At 40.7% G+C, this 23,079-nt stretch overlaps 1 protein-coding gene across 1 annotated transcript in view; it reads left to right on the top strand.

Annotated features, from left to right (window-relative positions):
• The first annotated feature begins 11,945 nt into the window (after positions 1-11,945).
• Positions 11,946-23,079, top strand: part of SDHAF3 (succinate dehydrogenase complex assembly factor 3) — a 40,471-nt gene continuing 29,337 nt past the window's right edge. The window contains exon 1 of the mRNA XM_069774644.1: positions 11,946-12,194. Coding sequence (XP_069630745.1) covers positions 12,033-12,194 — 162 coding nt within the window. The 5' untranslated portion in view covers positions 11,946-12,032. The remainder of the gene's footprint in view (positions 12,195-23,079) is intronic.

Raw genomic sequence — 23,079 nt, 5'->3', positions numbered from 1 at the left:
CATGTACGTTAGTGATTTTCTTACTGCAGTAACTAAACGAGATGAAGCCTGAAAACTATAAGCGTGACACTTGTGTCCCTGTTTCGTGCTAATATAAACCCTCTGCCTTTTATGCTGGCAGGTGGGCGCACATGTGTATGTGTCCACGGGTGTGTTCCACAATAACTCTGGGTAATAAACACTCTGCGGAGTCCTCCTAGTTATTCTCTTCTCTCATTTGACTGACTTACATTTCCCATGTACTTGGTTACACAGGAACCGTTAAAAAAAATATTTGTTCAGATAATAAAGGGTGGGGTTTTTTTTCATCCAAACCCCCAAAATCTGCTGAGTCTCTTGACCAGCAAGAAAACAGTCAGTGGTAACCTTTGCTCCCCCTCCGAAAAGCATTGCATTGCCTGGGTTATTTGTTTAAAGGGACACCGTGACGTCAAACGGAGACCTAAAGATAGTAATTGTAAACACATTTTTTTTTAACAAACTGAAGACTCATGGAGATATTTCTATGTTTATCATTTCCAGTGGATACAGGAGATTTTGGTGTATCTTTATTACAAATAAACATCTTCCACTCAGCCAATGCATCCCAGACAATGCAGCCTTATGCTTGTGCATGGGATTCAGGGAGAGAAAATGATGAGAAACTAATTACTTAAACCTGAAATGAATCAACCCATTTTGTTTGTCTGAGTTGGGAGAATGAGGAAATACAGAGAGGCAGTTAAATACTTGAAAAATATTCATAAAGTCTCAGAAAATAAAGGTGGGAGGGTTAAGCACCTTGGTTAAAAACACGGATGGAACAACATTTGTCCTCAGGTGTGACAGATCACTGCTACTGCCAGTTGAACAGTGGGGAGGGGCCTTTTACATAATTTTCTGTTTTCTTGTTTTCAATACAGAGGTCTGCTTGCGTATGTGGATGTATAAAGATGTATATTCTTCACACACATGTGTAGAGATGAATCAGAGAGCTTTGCATGCACAGAGCTGCAGTCTCCATCCGGACACACTTCAGGAGCAAGGTGGCGTTATTCACCTTTGGGTGCTCACTTTGAGACATCCTGGAAGAACCTGCTTTTCAGAAGTAGAGCCTGTGCCATCCTTAGGACACTTAATTCAGACACTACAAGTGGTGAACACTTTGTTTCCAGCCTTAGAGCATCGTCTGCCAAGACAAAAGACAGAACTTCTCTGGGACACGCAAAACTGGACATGGGAAATCCCAGGGTGAGGGGTGAAGCCAGGAGAGGGAGGTGAGGCTGCTGAGGCTGCTCTGCTCTTGCCTTGACCTCTTGTTGGCCCTGGGTAAATCTCTTCATTTTCTTTAGCAAGCAGGCAAAAAGGACACACTTACCCACTGAGGAAGGGATGATTACTAGGTAGTGAACGAGCAAACTGTGGAACGGGTAAACAGCATAGCCATGTTAATTATTCATAGCAGTTTTCAGTCTTCATCTCCTTTTAAACATGCTTTTTTTGCCCTGTGGCAACATTCAGCTGCCTTCCTCTGGTCCTGCAGTGTGGCACAGTGCTGAGATTTGACTTACCACCGCCTGGAGGTGAGATGGATGGAATACAAAACTTCTATTTTGCTAAATGACCAAACACAAATAGCCATCTTTGACCCTTTCCTATCCTTCTCCACCCTGAAAAGACCAACCAGAGAACAGAATAGGACGCATATAAAATATCCTTAAACTTGTGAGCATCTCCCGGTTGGTGGTGTTCATATGACTTCTGAATGTTTCAGCATATCTTTAGTTCTCTTTGATTCTTCTGAGGTTATATGGGTGGTTACTGGCAGAATTATACAAATACAGTCTTCACAGCTCAGCAATCCTTGGATCCAGATTTGGAGTTCAATGTGGGTGGCATAGGAGTAAATGCCAATAAGAAGGCTAGGACAGGGTTGTTACAAAAACTAAATGACTCAGTATAGAGCCTTTGCAAGCTGCAATTAAAGAGCCAGAAGAATATTTTGTAACTACTAAACTGTAAGGGGGAAACCTCATTTTTTTGTAATGCTGTTTTATTTTCCCTCTTTAATGAATGCTTAAATTTTGCCTTAAGACATATTTCTGTTACTCAACATCAATCAGAGACAATCAGTATCTTTCAAGTCTTTTGCTGCTAGGGGCATTTGCAACTCTGCTGCGGGAACATCTTTCAGTTCATTTTAGGGTTAAGATTTCAAACCTCAATAACTGCATGTTCTCTTTGTCAAAAGAGCCTCTGCAGTGTATATAGAAAGATTTTACTAAACTTCCCATAGACTTTACATTGGTTTTGTATGGGTAACTTACCACACGATGATGAGGTATTGTCCAAAAAGTTTTAAGTAAAAGCTGTCACATTGACACAGTGTGAATTAATACAAAGTCGTGCAAACCTCAAAGATAGTATGAGCTATTGGCTAAAGCACTGAACTGAGACCCAGGAATGTCTTAAGTTATTGTCCCGTCTCTGCCACTGTCTTACTGAATGCTGGCTTTGCAGGATGTCTCAGTTTCTCAAGTTTCCCATCTGTTGAATGGGGATGTAGTACTCACAGGCAGTCTTGATGTAGCTGAAGGCACATTTTGAAATGCGAGCATGCAAAGCAATCGGTGAGTGTCAAGTACACATGTGCAGGGTACAGTTTATATTGTGGGAAGTACTGGGATGAGTTACCAGAAAGAAAAAAAAAGTCACCATATTAAAAACCTTAAAAAATCTGATTACAAAGTAAAACAGGGAAATATGTTTTTGGTACATTACTTCAGACCGCTACAATAACAAAACGGTTTTGTGTGCACTCATGCATGTGTGTGTGTGTATGAGCATACATATGTGTGCTTGGAGGGGCATGGGGGTGTATGTATATGTATATACATTTATATAAAAATATGTATATGCATATATATGCACACACTACTGGTGTGGCATATCTGTGACATACCTGTTAGTTTTCTTCTACAACAGCACATGTATCATACAGACAATAGCTGAGCAGGAATTGAAAGCATTTACTGACAAGAAAAGTGATTTGTGTTCTAGAATCAGAAAAGCAATTTTTTACTTTGTTTTACTCTTTTCCTAATCAATCAGTAGTGTTAAATATTTCTAAACTGTCTATTTACCAAATTTCAGTAATGTCATTCAGTAAGCTCAAGAGCTTAGCTCAGGATCAGACCAATATACACACCTATTTGATGAGATTCATACCTCCAGATTTTGCTGAGCTGTTCATGAAAAAAACAAGAATCAAAAATTGCTATAAGCAGTTCCACAGAGGGGGAGGAATGACCCCAGATTTGCCCCGTGAACTGTCCTGCAATCATTGTCACAACTGAGTTTTCAAGACAATCATCATATCCCAGTGGATTTCAGAGCATATTAAATGCACTCCTTCCTTGGAAGGCTGAAAAGAATGAGCATTATCTGAAGACCTGCTAGACCAACTGACTTCAGACCTGCACGGATAATGTTGCCCCTGGCTCTGATGAGGTATAACAATTTTCAAAACAAGTCAGAGATGCCTGTGGATTTTAGAGCACTTTGAAATCCAGGTCTTAAATGAGAAGTTTTGCTCCCAGGGCATAACTTTGAAAACAGAGTGCAGGAAGACAGTAAATGAGTCACAGCAAAGCCCTCTGGAAGCTGTGAAGAGCACAATTTTGATATATGAAGCTGAAAAACAGAATGGATACAATTCTTGTCCTTTTGAAGAATTTCAGGCTCATGAAGCATGAGATGTATGCTTGTGCTCCTCCATGCATAAAAAATAAAAAATGATCCCTTGAACATAGTAAGACTTGCCAGATAATAATGCTGGGATATTTTTTAAAGTTGGGCTTCATTTCGGGTATCCATTTCTTAAACAACCTGATATTTGAAATACAGACTGTACCCTATCAGCTGTCCTACAGAATGCTGTTTGCACTATAAGCTCCAGAAGTACATCATTGCACCATTAAACACTTTGCTTTCAAGACTCGTTGTCAAGGATTTTAAAATATAAATTATTTTTTCTACGCTATTAGTTAATATAAAAATGTTATAATTTATATATGGTGAAAAAAAACAAAAGAGGAGAATAAACAACGCTATTGTACTTTGTAGTTGCTATCTCCAATCAGTGGAAAGTCTCCAACTTTTTTCTTTTGAAGGGATTGTGACCATCCTACTATCTAACATGGTAGACTGAAACAGTTGATAATTTTTTTCCTACAGCTTGTTTTTGCAATTGAAGGGCTTTGTGCTTTCTATAGCACCTGGAGCTGCTACTGCTCCGTAGCATACAAGAACAAATTATCATTCAACATCTCAGTGTAAAATCAAAGCTCAAAGAAGTAAAAAACCAAATGCCACTTTCACAAACCAGTGAGGAGTTTGTGATTGCTAACTTACTTGTTTTTCAGTCGAAAAAATCTTCCTGTGGCACCTTGTAAATAACTTTTATTTTGGTTTAGGAGAAGTGCAAAGCCGTAGTTCACAAAGCAAACAGCAATAAACTCATTATTAAAACCCATATTTCACAGATGTGATCATTTCAATACTAAGAAACGCAGCATGTCTTTTGATCGCTACCAATCCTGCCTTCAGGTGGTTTGGGAAGGGGGCGGAGGGTGGAATTGATGAACAGTGATAGCGCTGTTGGATGAAACGGGTTTAAGGAACCTCGAGTATTTATGTTAAAGCTGCCTTTTTTCATGTGGTATCCTATAGTTCCATCCTGAATCTCAACCATTAATACATGATGTAATATCAAGAAACCACAAAGGAAAATCCTGACTACCAAGAAATGTAACCCCAAATATTACCAGATCCAGTGAATAATAAACCCAGGATGAGTAACCATCCAGATACTCCCCAGCCTGCAGTGGGGTGCTGAATTTCAGGGTAGGAACACAACAAACAGACATGAACAGTTACAGAGCTACGCAGTTTCATGTTGGATTTATTTTCCTGATTGATTACAACATCAGAAACTGGATAGAGACAAGAGATGCCTATCCAGCACTTCACATCAAGGGTGATGCCTAGTGTTTTAATGCAAGGCCAATTAAGTATTCCAGTACCTGGCCAGTAAGTTAAATTGTCCTGGACAGACTGGATGCATTCAGAGGGCTATCAAAGGGCTAGGAAGAGCCTGAGATGGGAAATTGCTTTGCTGATAGCATATTGTTTATGCCAAAATGATGAATGACGTTGGATTATGCATGCTTCATTTTAAAGAGCAGACAATGATCTGGATTTGTGAAATGCTAACACTTTTATAGCAAAGCCTTGAACCTGAAAACCCATAGCCTCTGAGGAAGGTAAAAGGAGAAATCCAAGCATCCTCAAAGGATGATAAAATTAATCTTTGGCTTAAAATTTTGTGGCTCAGCTCCGATTTCTGCTGTGAAGCATGCAGCACAGTCTGGGTGCTCGAGCTGCACGTCCTGTGATCAGTGCAGTCAACTGCTTCTTTTCTCTCCCAGTGGGAGGGTATGGACTCTCGTACTGGTATGACCCATAGGGCTCATGCTTCACTTGTGGCATGTACTCTGTCAGCTATATATCTTAAAAGAATGAGAAGGGATTTCCAATTGATCTGTGATTGGTTTACTCAGTGGAGGGAGGGAGGGAGGAAGAGAAAGCATAGTCTTCTTCCCAGTCCCCTTTGCCACAGTACTACTGCCAAAACTGAAGCAGCCACACAGAGAGCTGAGGAAACTTTTAAAACTTAATTAGGGAAGAAAGCAAACAAAATAATACTATAGTGTGTTTACTTAGAGCTGCAATGCTGCCAGAGAAACCGCATAGCTTGCATTTGTAAGCTATGCTTTTCATATAAAACATATTTAATTAAAACAGGAGACGGGACAACAAGCTTTCTTCTAACTTTGTTTAAACACATGTTTATGTTGTGTTTTAAATTCCCCTTGGATTAATGTGAAGCTGGGCTAAAATCTTAGAAGTGATGTAGCCTAGCTAGTTTTGTTCCCCGAGTTTAGACTTTGGGGCCCAACGGCGTGTCGTCTGGAGCTCCCAGGATCCATGGGCACTGTTGTTCAGAAGCAGCTCACTTGTGCTCCCCTCCTGATGCTCTGAGGCTGAGCTATGGTTTTGCATTCACACACATATGGTCTTTTCTGCAGCTTTTTAAAATATTATTTCATTTGGCCATCTTCTCCCTTGTTATGTTTTCCCCCTCTGTTACAACCATCAACATAACAATTTCTGTGCTCTTTTTGTGTTCTTGTGGAAGGAATTTTAATGGATTTGTGGAAGCATCTTTGCATGGCTTTAAGTTTTACAATGACTAAGTAGACCAGGAAAACAAAGCTTACCCATGAATGGAGCACACTTTATACTATATTTGAAATAACAAAACATGTTCTTTCAAACTGTACTTGTGTGAATTAACAGGAGTATATTGCATCCTTTACAGAATTTTAATGCGGTTGAACAGAACAGCACATGGCAGAATAACCGAGTGGATTAGTAGTGTATTTACCAAGAAGATTGTTCATAAAAGGAGAAGACACACAGTGATTCTAAATATTGACATTTTCAGTTTCTGTTTGAATTTTCAAAAGTAGAAAAATTGTTTTGTAATATAGGCTACCTTTTGGGTGTTTTCTCTGAATGTTGAAAACAGTAATAGCTCAAGGACAAAAAAAGATTTCCAGCTCACAGCCTGATTTGGCACCACTGCCTATAAATGAAGGTGGAGGATTTTTCCCCTAAAAATATCTTGCCCGTCTTTACATTGAGTTTTGATGCTCTTTAATCTTTCTAGCCAAAATTTTAATTTCGGATCAATTCACTGAGTTGAACTCTTCTAGAAAATTTCAGCTGAACAGTAGGTGTTTCTGAAAATGAGATTAAACCCTCATAGGTTCTTCACAATCCTTCTTTCTTTCACAACCACTTACCTGAGAAGTGCTGGTGCCTCTGTGCTCTGAAGTCTGGCACTGGACTAGGGAGAGGAGAGTTGCAGAGAGGAAGGTGGGGAGATGGTGAGGAGGAGGGTCCACGTATAAGCCTGCCACTCCTCCAGCATAAAGCTGCCTGCATTTGGCTTGCTGCAAAGCTCTGCTCACACTTGTTCAAGCATAAACTTGATAGAGTTTGGCAGCTAAGTTCTCTGAAGATTTTCAATACACTTGGCATCTTTCAAGACTGCAGGAGGCAAGCAGAGCTTCCTCAGGAATTGCTTCTTTTGTCTGTCAAAAAAATCTGTTTTGGATGATACAGATCATATACTTCAGATGAAAGAAATCCTGCAATGAATGAACAGCTCAAGCATAAGCTGAACCAAAGCAGAACTTCCTTTTAATGTCCAAAACCTATCAACGCGCCAAGCAGGCAATTGACTGAAGTCCAGAAACAGCTGGCTGACTCTTCCTTCCAAACTTGTCACGTACTGTATTTATTTCAAAAGAAATACTTTCTATTATTTGGTTTCATCCTACTATGAGAAGCATACATGAGTACCTGAAGCCATCCTGATGAGTTATACCAAACAGCATGTATTATGGCATCTTTTTTCCTCACTGAAATGGCGCTTTTGAATGAAAACCATCTGTCCTGCTCTCACTGTTCTGTCCTGCTATCTCTGTTCTGTCCTGCTGACCAGCCTGGGGCACACCAAGCACAGCCTGTGTGAAGAACGCTGCTTTCACCTGGGCCGGACATGGACAGGCCCTTGTCTCTGCAGCCAGCAGCAAACATGGCTGGTATCTTCATCAGCCTGTGTTCTCCCAAGCCCTGGGGAAAAAGCCGGTCCATTTTTTAACAGCATCCATGTATAATAATTTGCACGTCCAACTCTTTGGTGGGTTTTGAAGCAGACCGTCCCATGCTAGGACTGGTTTTGCTCCTGTTGAATCAAGGACAAAGCTCTACTCCACTTCGACAGAGGCAGAAGCATCCTGTGAATCTTCAGTTACCCGTAGCTTTTCCTAAGTCATTTACAAAACTACTCATTTTGCAGTTGTTTCCCACAAAGAAGGGATAATTCTGCATCTTTATAGTTTACGAGGCACACTGGAAGATGCCACAAAATATTTAGCAGGCAATTTGTGCCATCATAACAGATCTTTGGCTTGGCTTCTGAATCAGAAATGGCTACCTCCGTCTGGAATACTATGCAAAAAGGAACTGTCTTGAACCTATTTGAATATTTAGGGAGTTTATTAATACTTTCATTTCATAGTTCACAGAACTATTCATAGTTCTGAAGTATGAGATGCAATTTTGTTGCGATCTCTACAGTGCAAAAATAGGAAACATGGGACAGGACCACATGCTCTTTTTTTTTAATAGCAGGAAATCAGACTGTACTTTAACATTTACCCACAGTTTAGAGAAGAAGATTGCAGATTTTCCTGGTTTTTTTAACAGATGACAATACAATTTAGCTTCTTCAGGACTACCAATGGCTCTGGAAAGGAATAGCATGTCATTGCATTCTATATTTAATCATTAATTTTGATTCACAAAAAGAACTCATCTCAGGATGCTCTTGATAATTTTAAAAATTACAGCAATTATAACAGCTCAATAAATACTTCAGCTTCATCTTCTTCAGTCAACACATTACCGATAAAAGAAAAAAATAAACATGGAAATGTTCCTCCAGTCTTTCTACATTTGGAGTTAGGACTGTAGCAAACAACGTGGCCACTCTGGCAGATTCACAGGGTCAAAATCTGTCTTCTACTTTTTATTGATTTGCTGCTAGCTCAGAAGGATGGCTAAGCAGCTAGAGCACTTTGCATCTATGCTTTACCACAGATTTCTTGTGTATCCTTGTGAAAAGGCTGAGATGCTACTCACACGGTCCCAGCCATGTAAATAATTATTTCATATATCAGCTAAGCTACTCTGCCTGGCTTTGTGCTACCCTATGGCAGAGCTGATGCTGCCTCTCCAGATCCAAAGGCACTATGGAGTATGATGGTACAGGGGTACTCTGGTATCTTTGTAGGATCCACTCCGACTTTAGCATAACTAGCACTGAGCCAGTGCTCAAAAGCCCAGTTGGATACAGAAGAATCCTTTATGGGGTATCTAAACCACATATACCCCAGTACATCCTTCTATTGACAGCTGAAAAGAAGTAGGGATTAATTGCCTCCACTTGCCCAAAAGGGGTGGGATGAATCCCTCTCCTGAGGTGCCTCTTTCTTTGGTGTAAGCTAAGAGGCACTCCCAGGCCATGGAGCACCAGCAGCAGCAGCAGCAGCAGCAGCAGCAGCAGCACAGCTGCCCCAGTGCCCCACACAGAAGCAGTGCTGCCTGGAAGCATGGGCAGGTGTCTGCAAGAGGCAAGCAGAGGAGTTGCACTCATGCACGTTAGCTAAAATCGTGTCTGGACTCAAGCTGTGGCATAGATATTTTGAGTACTGATGATTGAGAGGTCATTATATGGAAATAATACCTCTAATATTATATCTTAACGAGTTCTGACGGTGAGTCCTTTTGTGCCCATACACACTGGATATGGCGTTCAACTGCCTCTGCAGCCTCTCCCCATTCCCTGATAGCTGTCCTGGTTTCAGCTGGGATAGAGTTAACTGTCTTCCTAGTAGCTGGTACAGTGCTGTGTTTTGAGTTCAGTATGTGAAGAATGTTGATAACACTGATGTTTTCAGTTGTTGCTCAGTAGTGTTTAGACTATAGTCAAGGATTTTTCAGCTTCTCATGCCCAGCCAGGGCACCTGACCCAAACTGGCCAACAGTGTATTCCATACCATGTGACGTCCCATCTAGTATAGGAACTGGGAAGTGGGGGCAGGGATTCGCCGCTCGGGGACTGGCTGGGTGTCGGTCGGCGGGTGGTGAGCAGTTGCCCTGCGCATCATTTGTACATTTCAATCCTTTTATTACCACTGTTGCCATTTTATTAGTGTTATCATTATCATTATTAGTTTCTTCTGTTCTATTAAACCGTTCTTATCTCAACCCAGGAGTTTTACTTCTTTTCCTGATTTTCTCCCCCATCCCACTGGATGGGGGGGAGTGAGTGAGCGGCTGCGTGGTGCTTAGTTGTTGGCTGGGGTTAAACCACGACAATAGCGCAGAGGCCTTCGAGGACTTTGGGATATAAAAATTGTTCATGGGCAAAGGCTGACAACTTAGCCTGTTATCAAACAGCCTGCTGAGCCTACAGCTCTATCTTCTGCTCCATGGGGAATTTACTGGCAAATTCCTTGCTCCTCCGGCAGCGCCTAGGAAAGGAGCAAGGAGGAGGCTCAAGAGCTGCAGCTGAAGCAGTCTAGAGGTGCACTGATGCTGCAGGAATCCTCCTCTTCTGCCAGGCAGGAACCACCTGCCCCAGAGGATGGGCAAAATGGCTTTTGGTCTCTGTAGACAGAAAGATAAGGTGTAAAAAATGTTGAAGGTTACAGAGCTGACTGACGCATCCTGAGCATTTAAGCCACAAAGCAAGTGCCCAGTAGAGGGCTTAAGCAGGCCACTAAGGGAACAGGACTTCTAAAAAAACTCATAGTAGGGATATAGCAAGGAGAAAGCTGTTAACATTAAGTACGGTAGTCATTATATTCAAAAGATTTAAATAAATTCTGTAAATGAATGCACCCTCAGATAATTCAGTGGAACTGCATCACCACAAATAAAACAGATAAAGCAAATCAGTTTTTTAACTTCAGTCTTTTAAAGATTTGAACATATTGAAGGACACAGGGGTAGACAAAATGCATAAAGTCCAAAAATCCTTCCCCAAAGAAACATCTGCAGAACATACAGTTTGAAAATATAGCAAAACCAATCAATTTGAGGATCAGGCCTCCCCTGCCATCCGCCCACCCTGAGAGCATCACAGGCATGAAGAGACCTGGAAACTGCCAGTAACAAAAAGTGAAACTATAACCGTTTTCTTTTATTTTGGTAACTTTTGTGTTACTGGGAACTTCAGTATTCCATCACTGAAGTCCTTGGGAGAATAAATAAACATCAAGAAATGGTAGTGAGCAAAACAGTCCGTAGTTTGCTCTTTCCTCTGTTGCTCACATGTAATGACTTGGGCTTTTCAGGAGGCAGTACATTTTTGTTATATTTCTAAGTATCCTGGGGAAGCTTAACGCTCCCTGGGCCTATAGAAATGTTTCTTTTTTGTTTTGAAGCGTCAATGATTTGACTGGCAGGAAGGAACTTAACAGGCACCAGTGATGAGGCAGGACTTTTGCCGCTGCTGCCACCGCCTGATTTTAAGACTCTTTGCTTTTTTCAAAATATCCATGACTGTTGACATTTGAAGATTTTTCCATGTAGGTGGGTAGGATGTGATGTTAAACAGCTGAAAAACCTTTAGGGAGAGCTGGGGACTTGCAGCTGGGGCAGTAGGTGGGAGGTAACAGAAAGCGGGAGCTGGGTGGTAACAACGACGTGGTGGCACAAAGCCCCCAGCAGCCCCACGGAGGCAGTAAGATTTCTTACTATGTCTTGCGTCTCAGCCATGCTTAAAAATGCAGATAAATCAAGTTTAAGTGTATGAAGCTTGGTTTTAGTGGAGTAATTAATTCGTGCCAAATTCCACCCAGGTATAAAGTGCACAGTTTGTTCTTCTGGTGGTGAAAAGGGAGCTAAAAATTAACGGTTTTTTTTTAAATTTTCACCGTGATCCCTGCCATCCGCACGCACCTTTTTGAAACAATGCAGACTGCTTATTCATCCTCCACCTTCTTTAAAAGTAGTATTTGCAACTGAATTTCTTGGCACCATTTTAAGCACCGTGCCGATGAACACGGTGCAGACGAATTTTCTGCAGAAAGCGGTCTCCGAGTTTATTCGGCATGATTTTCTGACGTATAAAGCAGAGCTTTAGTTTCAAGACGCGCTGATACTCTGCGTGCAGTCACTGAATCAGCAACCGGCACGCTCCGCCCGCCGCCAGAAGAGGCCCGGCCCGGCCCGGCCCGGCCCGACCGGCCGTAAGAGCCCCGGCTCGGCCCGGCCCGGCCCGGCCTTGCCCGCCCCGGCGCTCCCTCGCCCCGCCCCCGGTGCGGCCGCCTCAGGGCTCCGCCGCCGCCGCCATGCCGGGCGGTGCGCGGGGCCTGTACCGGCGGATCCTGCTGCTGCACCGGGCGCTGCCGGCCGCCCTGCGGGCTCTGGGGGACCGCTACGTGAAGGAGGAGTTCAGGAAGCACAAGGCCGCCGGGCCCGCCGAGGCCCAGCGCTTCCTGCGGGAATGGGAGGCAAGTGCCCGCCGCCCCGCGGGGGTCTGACGGGGAGGGGAGGCCGCCTCCCGAGCCGCCGGCCCGTCGGGCGGCTCCGAGCCGCGCTCTCGCTGCCGGCGGGCGCCGCGCAGCCGCCGCCCGCCTCCCGCCGCCCCCGGCCGGCAGCGGGCGAGGCCCAGGCGCCCGCCCCGGTACGGGGGGGGACACCGGCCTCTCGCAAGGCGCCCTTCAGGCGGCGGCCGGAGCCTCGCTCGCCCTCTCTGCCTAACAGCCCCGCTGTTAGCGGTGGCTGCAGCCCCAGCAGCAGCTCGCCGGGCCCGGCGTTGTTGGAGGACGCGTGTCACGGACAGGGGGTGGAAAACGCGTGGAAAACGCGCCTTCGCCGCGCGCTGCCGCCGAGGGGCCGGTGTCTGCGGGTTCGTGTGCTCGGCGTGGGTTCCCCCGGCACGCTCCCCTGCAGGGCAGCTCGCTGCGGGGTTACAAAATCCCCTGGGACTCGGCGTCTCTGGGCAGGCGGTCTCTTACGGGTCTCGTTTCCTCGCCTCATCTATGCGCGATTGTAATAGCTATGCACGCACAAGTGTATGTGACAGAATGACAACAATTACATAATTAGCTATAGAGACACGTATAAAATATGTACACGAAATGATCTGTATAATTTATAATAATACGTTACATAAATGTGCATATATAGATTTAACTACCTATGTAGCTAATTGTATAATTACAATAAGCTAAATACATAGGTGTAAATAGCTTCCCCATGAACTTGTAGTTAGTTTTTGAGCGACAAGTTTTTCAGGGTGTTTCCTAAGGAAACAAGTCTTAGGTGAACATTGCTTCTCTGCTCCCCCCCGCCCCGAGCTCGGTGGCTGGTTTCACCAGCGACAGAAAAGCAGGTGGATCACAAGTGATTCGGATGTAACAAGTTTCAGGAGCAGCAGAGGAGGGAGACTCTTGAGGTGCTTTCCCCACGTGCCTGAACTCCAGCAGGTGCTAGCATATTAACAGACCCCCCAAAATCCACACGGCAGGCAAATGTTACAGACACGTCACAGAGGAAAAACTTCAATTAAAGCATGAAAACAACTGCAAGAGACATCTACAGACAAGCTTCCCGTTAATTTTCATGCTCGTTGAACTACTGGTTTGACAGTATTTTTGAATCTCAAAACTATTTTCCTTTCTGTGGAAGAAAATTGTATTCTGCTCTGCCCTGGAAGCTGGTTAGCATAGGTAGCGTCCAGTCTTTCCCTGCCTATCAGCAGAAGGGTAAGGGGGGGAGATGTGACCCTTCCCTTCTACCCACTGTGGCTGAAATCTTGGGGGTAAAGCAGCTCTGTTATCCTTGTGCTAGGGCATCAGGAGCCAGGAGGGAGAACACTGTCTGGTATTCCCTTCAGACGAAAGGGATAAGTGTATTTTAATTGCCTCTTGCCAACTGATAGATCCTGAAATTGGGAAAGTTTGTATCTACCTCTCAAATGCCTGATACTGTTGTAATTCTCAGTTGCCATTTGCTTGATATTGCCAAGATGTTTCTGCATCGCTGCTTCCAATTTTAACATGAACTAAAAAGACAAGTTGCTATTTTCAGTGCTAAAATCTTCCTTCAAGTAGTTTTAGAAAAGGAAGAAAATGTTTACACTTAAATATGTTTAGCCATTTCTGTGAAGTAAACAGATAGTGAAAATGTTTCTTGGTTTTAAAATGTTTTAAAAGTAGATTATAGGGAAAACTGGGAAAAAAATTAGACTACAAGGAACAGAAGTTGAATTTTGAAACCTGACATTTAGTGCTATTAGCTATGATATGCTCAAGGAAAGGAAACTAGTAACCGTTTTGAGTGTGAGCATATAAAGAACTTTGCAAGTATGTCTGTCTTCTAACAAGATGCTGGGAGATATTAGCACATAGTTAATGTGGGTCTTCTCATCTTTGATTTTTGTTTTGTTCAGGGATTTTTTTTGCCTCAAATGATAATCTGTTTCAAGGGTGGAATTTAAATCAGACTCTGACATTTTTGGCCTGTGGGACTCACTCTGCATCTTACACTATGCTGTGGTTCCCAGTCCCTTGAAGACTTGGTAACTGCGGAAGGTGGACTGTAGACAACTTGGATTAGGTAACAGAGAAAGATGCTCTAATTCATTTTGGAGTCCTCTTTCCACCCTTTCTGGGCAGCAGGACACTCTTTTAATCAGAAATAGGCTGGAGGGTCTAGAATGGTTCTTGCAGAACACACCAGTGTACCTGCGAAGCCCCCAGTTCTTGAAGGGCGTATGAACCACACAGTTGGCAATGCGCGAAGCTGTGATGTGCTACCTCACATGCATGAACCGTAACTATACTTCTTGCCTCCAGGGTCAACCCACCACATTAACAAAACAAAACCAAACGAAGCAAACAAAAAGCCCCTTCAAACAAATCACTACAACATTAATACAAAATGATGTTCATATTCCCTATTAGGTTTTAGCCATTTTGGGGGGAAAAATGCAAAGTTACAGCTCTGTTAACAGTATTTTGACATGTTGCACGTGTCAAGCACTTTTCTTCCCAGTTTGCTTGCTCATTAATGTACGCGTATACCTTGCTGTATGCACTTTAGTAGTTGACGGTATTCAACTTCCATCTGGAAAAGTCCTTTCCTCATGTCTTCTGTTGCATGCAGGGTGTCTGGTACAGAGTGGTATGTCTCATGGTACAGAAAAATAGTATTCATAATTTTATATTAAAATAGTATATCTTAATGTATATTCACCAGAGGGCAAAGATTATGGATATGATGATTGCATTGATGTTTCTTGACTTGGAATAAGAACTTCAATATGAAGTGTAATCTTAATAAGCTACCCCATATGCTTTTTGAATGAAAATTTCCAAGGATGACTTATTTTAACATGAAACTACTTGACTTTTGTTAAAACTGTTAAGGTTTTTTTGGATAGTCAGACCTTCTGTGTGTGCTTGAATATACTAGTTCATAGTCTGTGTTTGTGGTATGGTTTCTTGTCCTCCAATTTAATTTGTATTTGCTAATTGTTTAGTTAACTGGCCTGGCATTTTAATTGCTTTATGGTTGTACCAAATGACTTTTTCCCCCCCTTGGTATTTAAATCATGCTGATTCAAGGGAACTGGGCACATTGATTGTTTGTCAGAGAAAAGCTGAACAAATACCCTTTATTTCTTGTGAAACATGGTGAAAAACCTGTAGGATTTTGCTGTTAAAAGCATTAAAAAGAACTATTAAAGGAAGCTTAATTTTACAGGGCATTCAAGCAACCATAGCTTCTAATATTGCCGTCATTCTTTAACATTAGGTTCTGTTCTGTGGCTTTTGGGAAGAACCCAAATCTCAATGCAGGACCTGAATACTCAGCCTAATTCTCAAACAGGGGTACAGGCATTTTGAATATCCTTATAATCCACAAAAGCACAGCTGGAAAATTAAAGGGAGATTTCTAAAATTAACTTTTAAAAGAAATGGGGGAAAAAAGAGGTAAAAAGGCTCCCAAATGATATTGTCTTAGTATGTGAATGTTTCGTATTGTTTTCACCTAAGGGAGATGAAAAGGAATCCCCTTGTTTGCCATGCACAAGAATTCGGGGGTTTAGTGTTAGAACCCAACTGTGTAGATGGCTAATGTAATTTTATGGGAAACCTAAACTGACCTCTTTGGGTTTACAAAATAGGGCAACTATCCTTTGAATATTCTTAGAAGAGTTCTTAAGTGAATAAGACCAATAGAAGTAGTCTGCAAGTATGTGTACATTTATATAAAAGTAAAACAATGTAAATTTTGTGGTTTTCCTGTCATTGGTGCTGGATTGATAGTTTGCGTCTTAAAACTCCCTGGAAAGTAGTAAAGGAGGATACAAAGAAAGCAAGCTTTGTTGTTCAGGAATTATGGTTGTTCAGGTAGATTCAAATTAAGTATATAAATTATTAATAAATGTTCCTTTCTATTTTCTAAATATTTAATATTTTAATTAAAATAATTGGTACTCATTTACAGGAGATGGCTGATATAATTAGATTGATAGTGATTATTACCTTGGAATGCTATTGAATTAATGTTGACAGATATGACAAGTGAATTAGTTCAACAGTCTTCTATATCATATGGTGGCTGATGAGAATGCCTACTTAAGAATAGGTAATATTAAGATAATATTGATTGCTTTATTCCAGGTTACAAATGATATAATGTAGAATATTCAACTAAGTAATTTCAGTAATCATTTGTTTTACATCATTTAAGTTAATTCTTCCTTTAATTTTGAAAATGACCATTTCGTACTTAGCTTGTTTAAAAAGCCTGACCCTGTAAATGGGAAGGTCTGAACTATCTTGAGATAAGCAGAATAATTCCGCAGAATTACATGACACTTTCTCACATCTAATAGATTGAGTAAATTGCCTTTGAAATGCTTTGGCTGCTCTTGACTCTGAAAGCCTTTTTATAAGCTTTCAGATGAACTGAGACTGATTTGGGAGCTGGCATCTGCTGTTGTATACTCAGAAGAAAGGTGACTTTTTTTCATTCCTGATAACAAATCTAGGCATTGTATTGGTAAAATTAAGGCAGAACTGTATCTCTTTCTGTCTGGGGAACCTGGTCACGTAGCCTCTCAAGAATGGCTATTTTTTTAAATCAGTCTGATACTTGATATGATACAAATAATTATCATTTATCAAATTTGTTTTCAGCTGCCCATGTCACTTGCAGTATTTAGTTTGCTGGGATGGTTGTGGGATGGTCTCATGATATTTCCCAGGACTTAGTTGTCCTGATACATCTTTTTCTGCTTGTGAGTGGGTACACTCAGAGAATTTTTTGCTTCTTAATTCTTGGGTTAGTATGATCTTTCCTCCCTTCTTGATTTATTTTTAAACTTCTGGCACTCAAAAATACATTGAGATGTTGAAAGGAGAATTTGAAGAGCAGATAGCCAAAGAAAGTTGGGACGGGTGGAAAAGGAAGCTGTGGTCAGTACTGGAGTCAGACTGGGATGGGAATGGGACGTCTGGGTTGCCCTTTGTACTGTCTTTCAGCAAATATATAGGTTGCATAAGTCTGAAACTGCTGCTGACTTTCTGTATTCTGCTCTCAGTTTCAGTGAAGTACATTATATAAGTGATCTTTTCTTTGCCTGACAAAAAAATACATTTCTTTGGAAGTGAAATATGACTTTAAGGTTTTTGCCATTTTATGACTTTTATTAAAGTTGTGAAATAGGATTTAAGAGTAGTATTTCATTGTAACATTACCGGATACATTGGAATTTGCTTTTAGTGATTTTTATGGCTCTCTGGATGAAAACCTTCTTATTAAGAGTAAATTCCTACTGAGACTTATGTATTTAGCCCCCACTTAGGGTGTTCACTGGGTATTAATTTGTAAGAACTAAATTGGAGACAATTTCCTCTATTTTCTTTGATATTTCTCAAAAGGCAGGAAAGAATTTCTCACTTTTCTGGGAGCCGCAGAGTTGTGGCTCATAAATTGAAGAGCATGTGGGTTTTGCGTATGACCAGCTGCAGGAAATCAGCCTACTGCTCTGACCTGGCGTTCCTGGTGGCCTGCTTTGCTGTAAGATTTGAAGTCTGCTGTGTAAGATGGCAATTGTGCCTTGGTGCACCCATGATTTGGTGAGTTTCCTGAACCAGCATTCATGTGCAATTGTCCCTTTGGCCAAAAAAATAAAGGTTGACCATGGATCCCTATAGCAAAATTTCACGGTAGTAACATCCTTTTCATATTATGGCATCACTTCCATCCTTTCAGTGCTCCTTCAAATTTGGGTTTAGAAGCAGGACCTGGTGTCCGCTCCTCTTCCACAGAGAATCCAGGCGGTCTGGGAGCTTACTTATGCAGAGAGACCTGGGGGAACCTGGTGGGTACCCGCTGGCTTGTGCGTGGTGCATGCCCATCATGGGAAGGGGCATTTCTCATTTGGAGACCAGCATCGTTCTCTTTCAGATTCACTTGCTCACTGCTAAGCCAGTGATTTCTTGTTCTTGTTTTTTTCCTGTGTACATATTGGTGTGAGAAAGCATTTGATTAACTTCTTTTGTTTAACTTTGTTATGTGTAAACACGCTGTGTTTTTTTCGTATTTCAAAAATGGTGTGGTCTGGGGTTGATGGAAAATAAGACTTAAAGGCAAATGTGAGGTTTTGTTTTAGACCTTTACTGTATTTTCCAAATTCAGAATTCCATAAGCTGTGGCATCAGTACTCTCAATGCTTCTGTCCAGTTACTATGCCAATTATCTCTACATTATTGTATCTATGATTGCATGTAGCTAGTCAGATGGCTGTCCTGATAACTGTGCATGTCTGCTAGTTGAAGATTTTATTCACAACTGTTTTGACACAGCGGGAAATAATATCTGACTCATTGGGGTCACATCAGACAGTAATGTCAGTCACGTGCATGTGCTGGTCACCTCAGGTTATAATACATTGCATGGTAAATGCCATTGAAGTGAGGGAACTTTGTATAAATACTTGGTGTGCAAATAGGTTTATAAATTTCAGATGATTTGATCATTGCATGTGTTTGTAAAGTATATACCATGCCTTTGATATTTCAAGTATGGCATTAATTAGACCTCAACTGAAATTTCTTGGCAGAGTACAGCAATTTTTATTAGTTATAACTTAGATTGAGAAGTTTAAATTGCTGTAGAAGTGGGGTAAATCTCTAATATACGTTAACAGTTTATTCCTTGCATTGAGTAGCACTGGCTTGGGAAATGAGCAGGGCATATTTATGTTAATGCTCTCAGATTCAAAGACACTGTAGAAGTTTTGTGGATGCCTGCTCATGGACTTTCCAAATGAGTACAGGTTTGTGAGCCAGTGTGTGATTAGATCCCTAAATAAAGAAATAGGAATGGTCAGACACAGTAGAAGCAGAACCAGCAATGGAGCGTTTACAGAATTGTCAGTTTCAAAGGTAATTCAGGTTTCCATCTAGTGGTGGTATAAAATTCTGTCCAAGCCGTGAGACAGCATATGCATAACCATGCTAGCTAACACACTGTAATACTTGTGTATCTGTTTGAAACTTAGGAAATCGAAAGCCTTTATTATGTATAAATTATATACATAATAGTGCGTAATTCTCAGGGCCTCTAGAGTTTTTTGAGTTAGAGCTGTAATGATCAGGGATCCATTATTTTGGCAGTGCGCATTCAGATCCCTGAGTACTCTTTGAATCTAACAGTTTATCTTATTTGCTGCAAATTAGCCTGATACTGCTTTTTCAGTGTTCCTTGACAGCCATTTCAAAAAGTTTAACTTGGGACAGGTTACAGAAAGAAAATCTATGCCTTAAAAAGTTGTCTTTAAGTTGTATGTGTGCACGTATGAGTCTTGTTAGATTTGTTGTTTCCTCTTAGACTTAAAAAAAAAAAAAAAAGGAGGAGATAGGTATTCTGATTGCTTTGCCCTCGTCCTGATGTTCCAGCACTGCCTATTTTTATTATTTAAAGTATTTTACAGTAGAATTTAGAGAACCTTTAGAGAAGGTTAGGTTTTCAGATGAAGATAATATCGAGGTAACTAATCCACAAATCTTTTGAACTTTGTTGTATTTTAAGACAATGTTGTGGGTCAGACAGACAAACAGTATGAATTGGAATTGCAAATTTATAAGGATTATATTTTATTGACACCTTCCTTCTAGCATTTGTTTGGTACTTGTGTGAATATTGTCAGCTTGTAGTGTTTTGTAAGCATGGTAGGTTTTACTATGTTTTCAGTGCATTTCCACTGTCAACACTATAAACACTGCCAACTTTCCACAAGTGCTGTCAAGTACCATATTTTGTAATTACTGCAATAATATTATGAGTGCTGTAATTGCGCATACTGTATAGATGTGCTTTTCTGTCCTGTGTAGACACAAAATTGGTATTTTCTGCGAGTTAAAATGGAATCTGGAGCACATCTGAATAATTGTTTCAGAATTGTTTTTTATTTCTTTCAGCATAATGTGAGGTGTCCGCACAAGTAGCGTTATACAAATTGGAGGATTTTTAAAGCCCCAGATGTGTGTATCACATCAGAATATAGAGCTGTACTTAGGACACGCTGATGTGTTTGGACCTATTGAGGGATGAAGGCTTTTTTTATACAGTTCACTTATATTAAAGTTAGCTAATCGAAACCTTTTTTTGCAGGAAGCTGAACCTCAGATTTTGATTTCATAATCTTGTATTTAGTAGCATCTTTATCAATCTTCATGTTGTTTTAGCTGTCTTTCATAATGCCAAGAGCTTTGGCTGTTTTAACACTGAAGCTGACTATCTATAACCATACATCTTCTAATTGATATACTGCTGTTTATGCAGCTTGCTCCTGGAAATACAATGAGCAGAAAATTTCTGCTGAAATACTTTTATTTCTGTGTCTCAAAGCTGCTGATTTCAAATTGCATTTTTTGAAGGATATGATTTGCAAAACATATTTAATCATAGTGTCTGATAAAATGTTTGAATTTATAGGTTTTTAAAGGTCATTTCCAGAAGTAATGTTAATGAGATATTTCTAATGAAATGTTCATTATACTAAAAATAAGTTAGAAGTGATATTAGAAGTAGAGTTACTGGGTGTTGGTTTTTAGGCTTAGTGATATGTGGGGAGCTTGGATCCTGTTAATATGGTCCTTTTTTGTTGTTTCAGGAATATTAGTGAGAGACAGAGCAGACTGAGGCAAAAGAGAGCATGATGCACTTTTCCCCTGCAGTAACTAGCCAAATCTGTAGAATACTTTCTGAATTGACCTTGCACACATCTTTCAAGACTGGCTAGCAACTGATCTTAAAATGTAGGTGCATATTCCCTTGCTCCATGGGAATTCCTGAATGATGTAAAATCGATACACTAGTTTTATGCTATTTTATACTATTTTTTTATTTCTTCCTGAACTATTCTGTTCCATAATTTAGAGGAAATTAACAGATCATTAGGTCACTGGAATATTCTTTTTTTTCCTTTTCTTTTTCTGAATCTGAACCAGAAGCAGCCTGGTGGAAAGGTTTGAACTTGAATCACCATCAGCATCGTTTCTTTGGAGATGCCATGACTGAAGGTATTGAATTGTGTTGGCAGTATTGATATGTACATGGAATGAACCAGAGCAATTGGTTTATTTTCTGAGGACCACCAAGTACCATTTATCTCATAATCAGTTTCTTGCTTTTTATGATTGCATAGCGGAAACTTGTGGTCTTTGTAATTGAATTGAGTTTGTAAGCTGTTTGATGTATATGCAATCTGTATTGAGGGAAGAATTCATATTACATTAGCAACCTTTGAAACTTCATCACCTTCTAACTGAAGTCTGTAATGCCCTCGCGTGTAGTCTGATAGCTGATTTCTGACTTGATAAATGAAAAGTACCCTTCATAAGATTGCAGTTTTTGAAGTGTACACATGATGGCAGCAAATACTTAAATTGAGAAGTCTTGTTCCTGTACTAGAAACAGGTAGACTATTGAATTTTCTGATATAAACTAGAATTTTCACAGATTCAATTCTTGTTAAATTATTTATTAAAATACATATTGAGATTTGTTAACGCACTGCTGCAGATTTTGAGAATGCTTTTTAATTCAAAAACTTTACCATGGTTTCTACCTGGTTTAGCCATAATATTTTCATAATGTGCTTTCTAGTTTTGATTTGGATTGGGGTAGTTTGCTACCCAGGTAGTGAAACGCAGCAGCTACCCCAATAGTTTGCAGTGTTTCGCATGGCTACACTTTGATACTGTAGCAGGGAAGAGGGCACCTACAACACTCTGTTTTCCCTCAAAGTATTGTACTGGCATATCTGGTTCCCCAATAGTGCTGAAGTTTGCTTTTCTGAAGCCCATTTTTGTTTTTCTCTATTGGAGAAATATATCTGATCTCTCTGCAAAGAGATATCATGTATTCCTCTTCCACGCTTCCTTTTTTAGAGTGCTGATCTCTCATTTTGTGATGATTTTTACTCAAATTGCTTTTAACAATTGGATTTGTAGATGGGTCAAACCTGTGATGGAGAACCAGCCTAAGATAACCATCCTGCACTAGCCTTGACGATATTTAAAAAATTAAAAAAATATCCTAATCACATTCTAGGAACTTTATAGATTGCCAGCGTATAACTCTACATTTTTCAACAGATACTGGCATGGTAAAAGTCCATTTTTTCCTGCATTTGAAAGTTCTTGGAGTTCTTCAAAACCTTTTTCTCATAGTCTTGTGATTAAATGGTCCAACATGATAACTTTGCTTCGTTCACTTATGTTCAGGCTTTTTTCTGGCACATTTATCAGCTTAAATACTTTCTTCTTCCTGTACTCCTTAATAGATGTGTATTTTAGACATACTGTATAGTATTTTATTCTTTATTTTTCCCCATTGCAGTCTTTCTTCCCGAGTTCTCATCTTGTAATCTAGATCAGTAATGTAAATTTTCCAGCAAGTGTTCTTGGCCCAATGAAATACTCGTAGTACCTCCATCAATGATTGTGTCTAGGCTGCGTCTTGGACTCTGCACTGAGGCGTGCAACTCCCTGGTTTTCACCTGTAGGCTTCTAATGATGTGGGGCTGGAAGGGGGTTGGGAAGTGCTGTGACCAGGTCATCAGTGGAGCAATGAGGACACCAGGCTGAGTCTTTCCATGAGCATGGCTTGTGTTTGCTAATGGTGGCCTCCCTTAATTTCTAAAAGTCTACCAGTTGGATGATTGTTAATATTTCAAATCAACATTGTGTGATGGTAGTTGGATAACCAGCTGGTTCTTTAGCCGCAGATCTGATGTCAGATGTCATATATTGTGGCATACGTGACATAAAAGGACACCTTTGCTTGCTACTATGGTATCAGGAAGGGAGA

This window comes from Haliaeetus albicilla, chromosome 2 (assembly GCF_947461875.1).
Source record: "Haliaeetus albicilla chromosome 2, bHalAlb1.1, whole genome shotgun sequence".
Classification (NCBI taxonomy): Eukaryota; Metazoa; Chordata; class Aves; order Accipitriformes; family Accipitridae; genus Haliaeetus; species Haliaeetus albicilla.
This window is presented reverse-complemented; position numbering and strand designations above follow the sequence as displayed.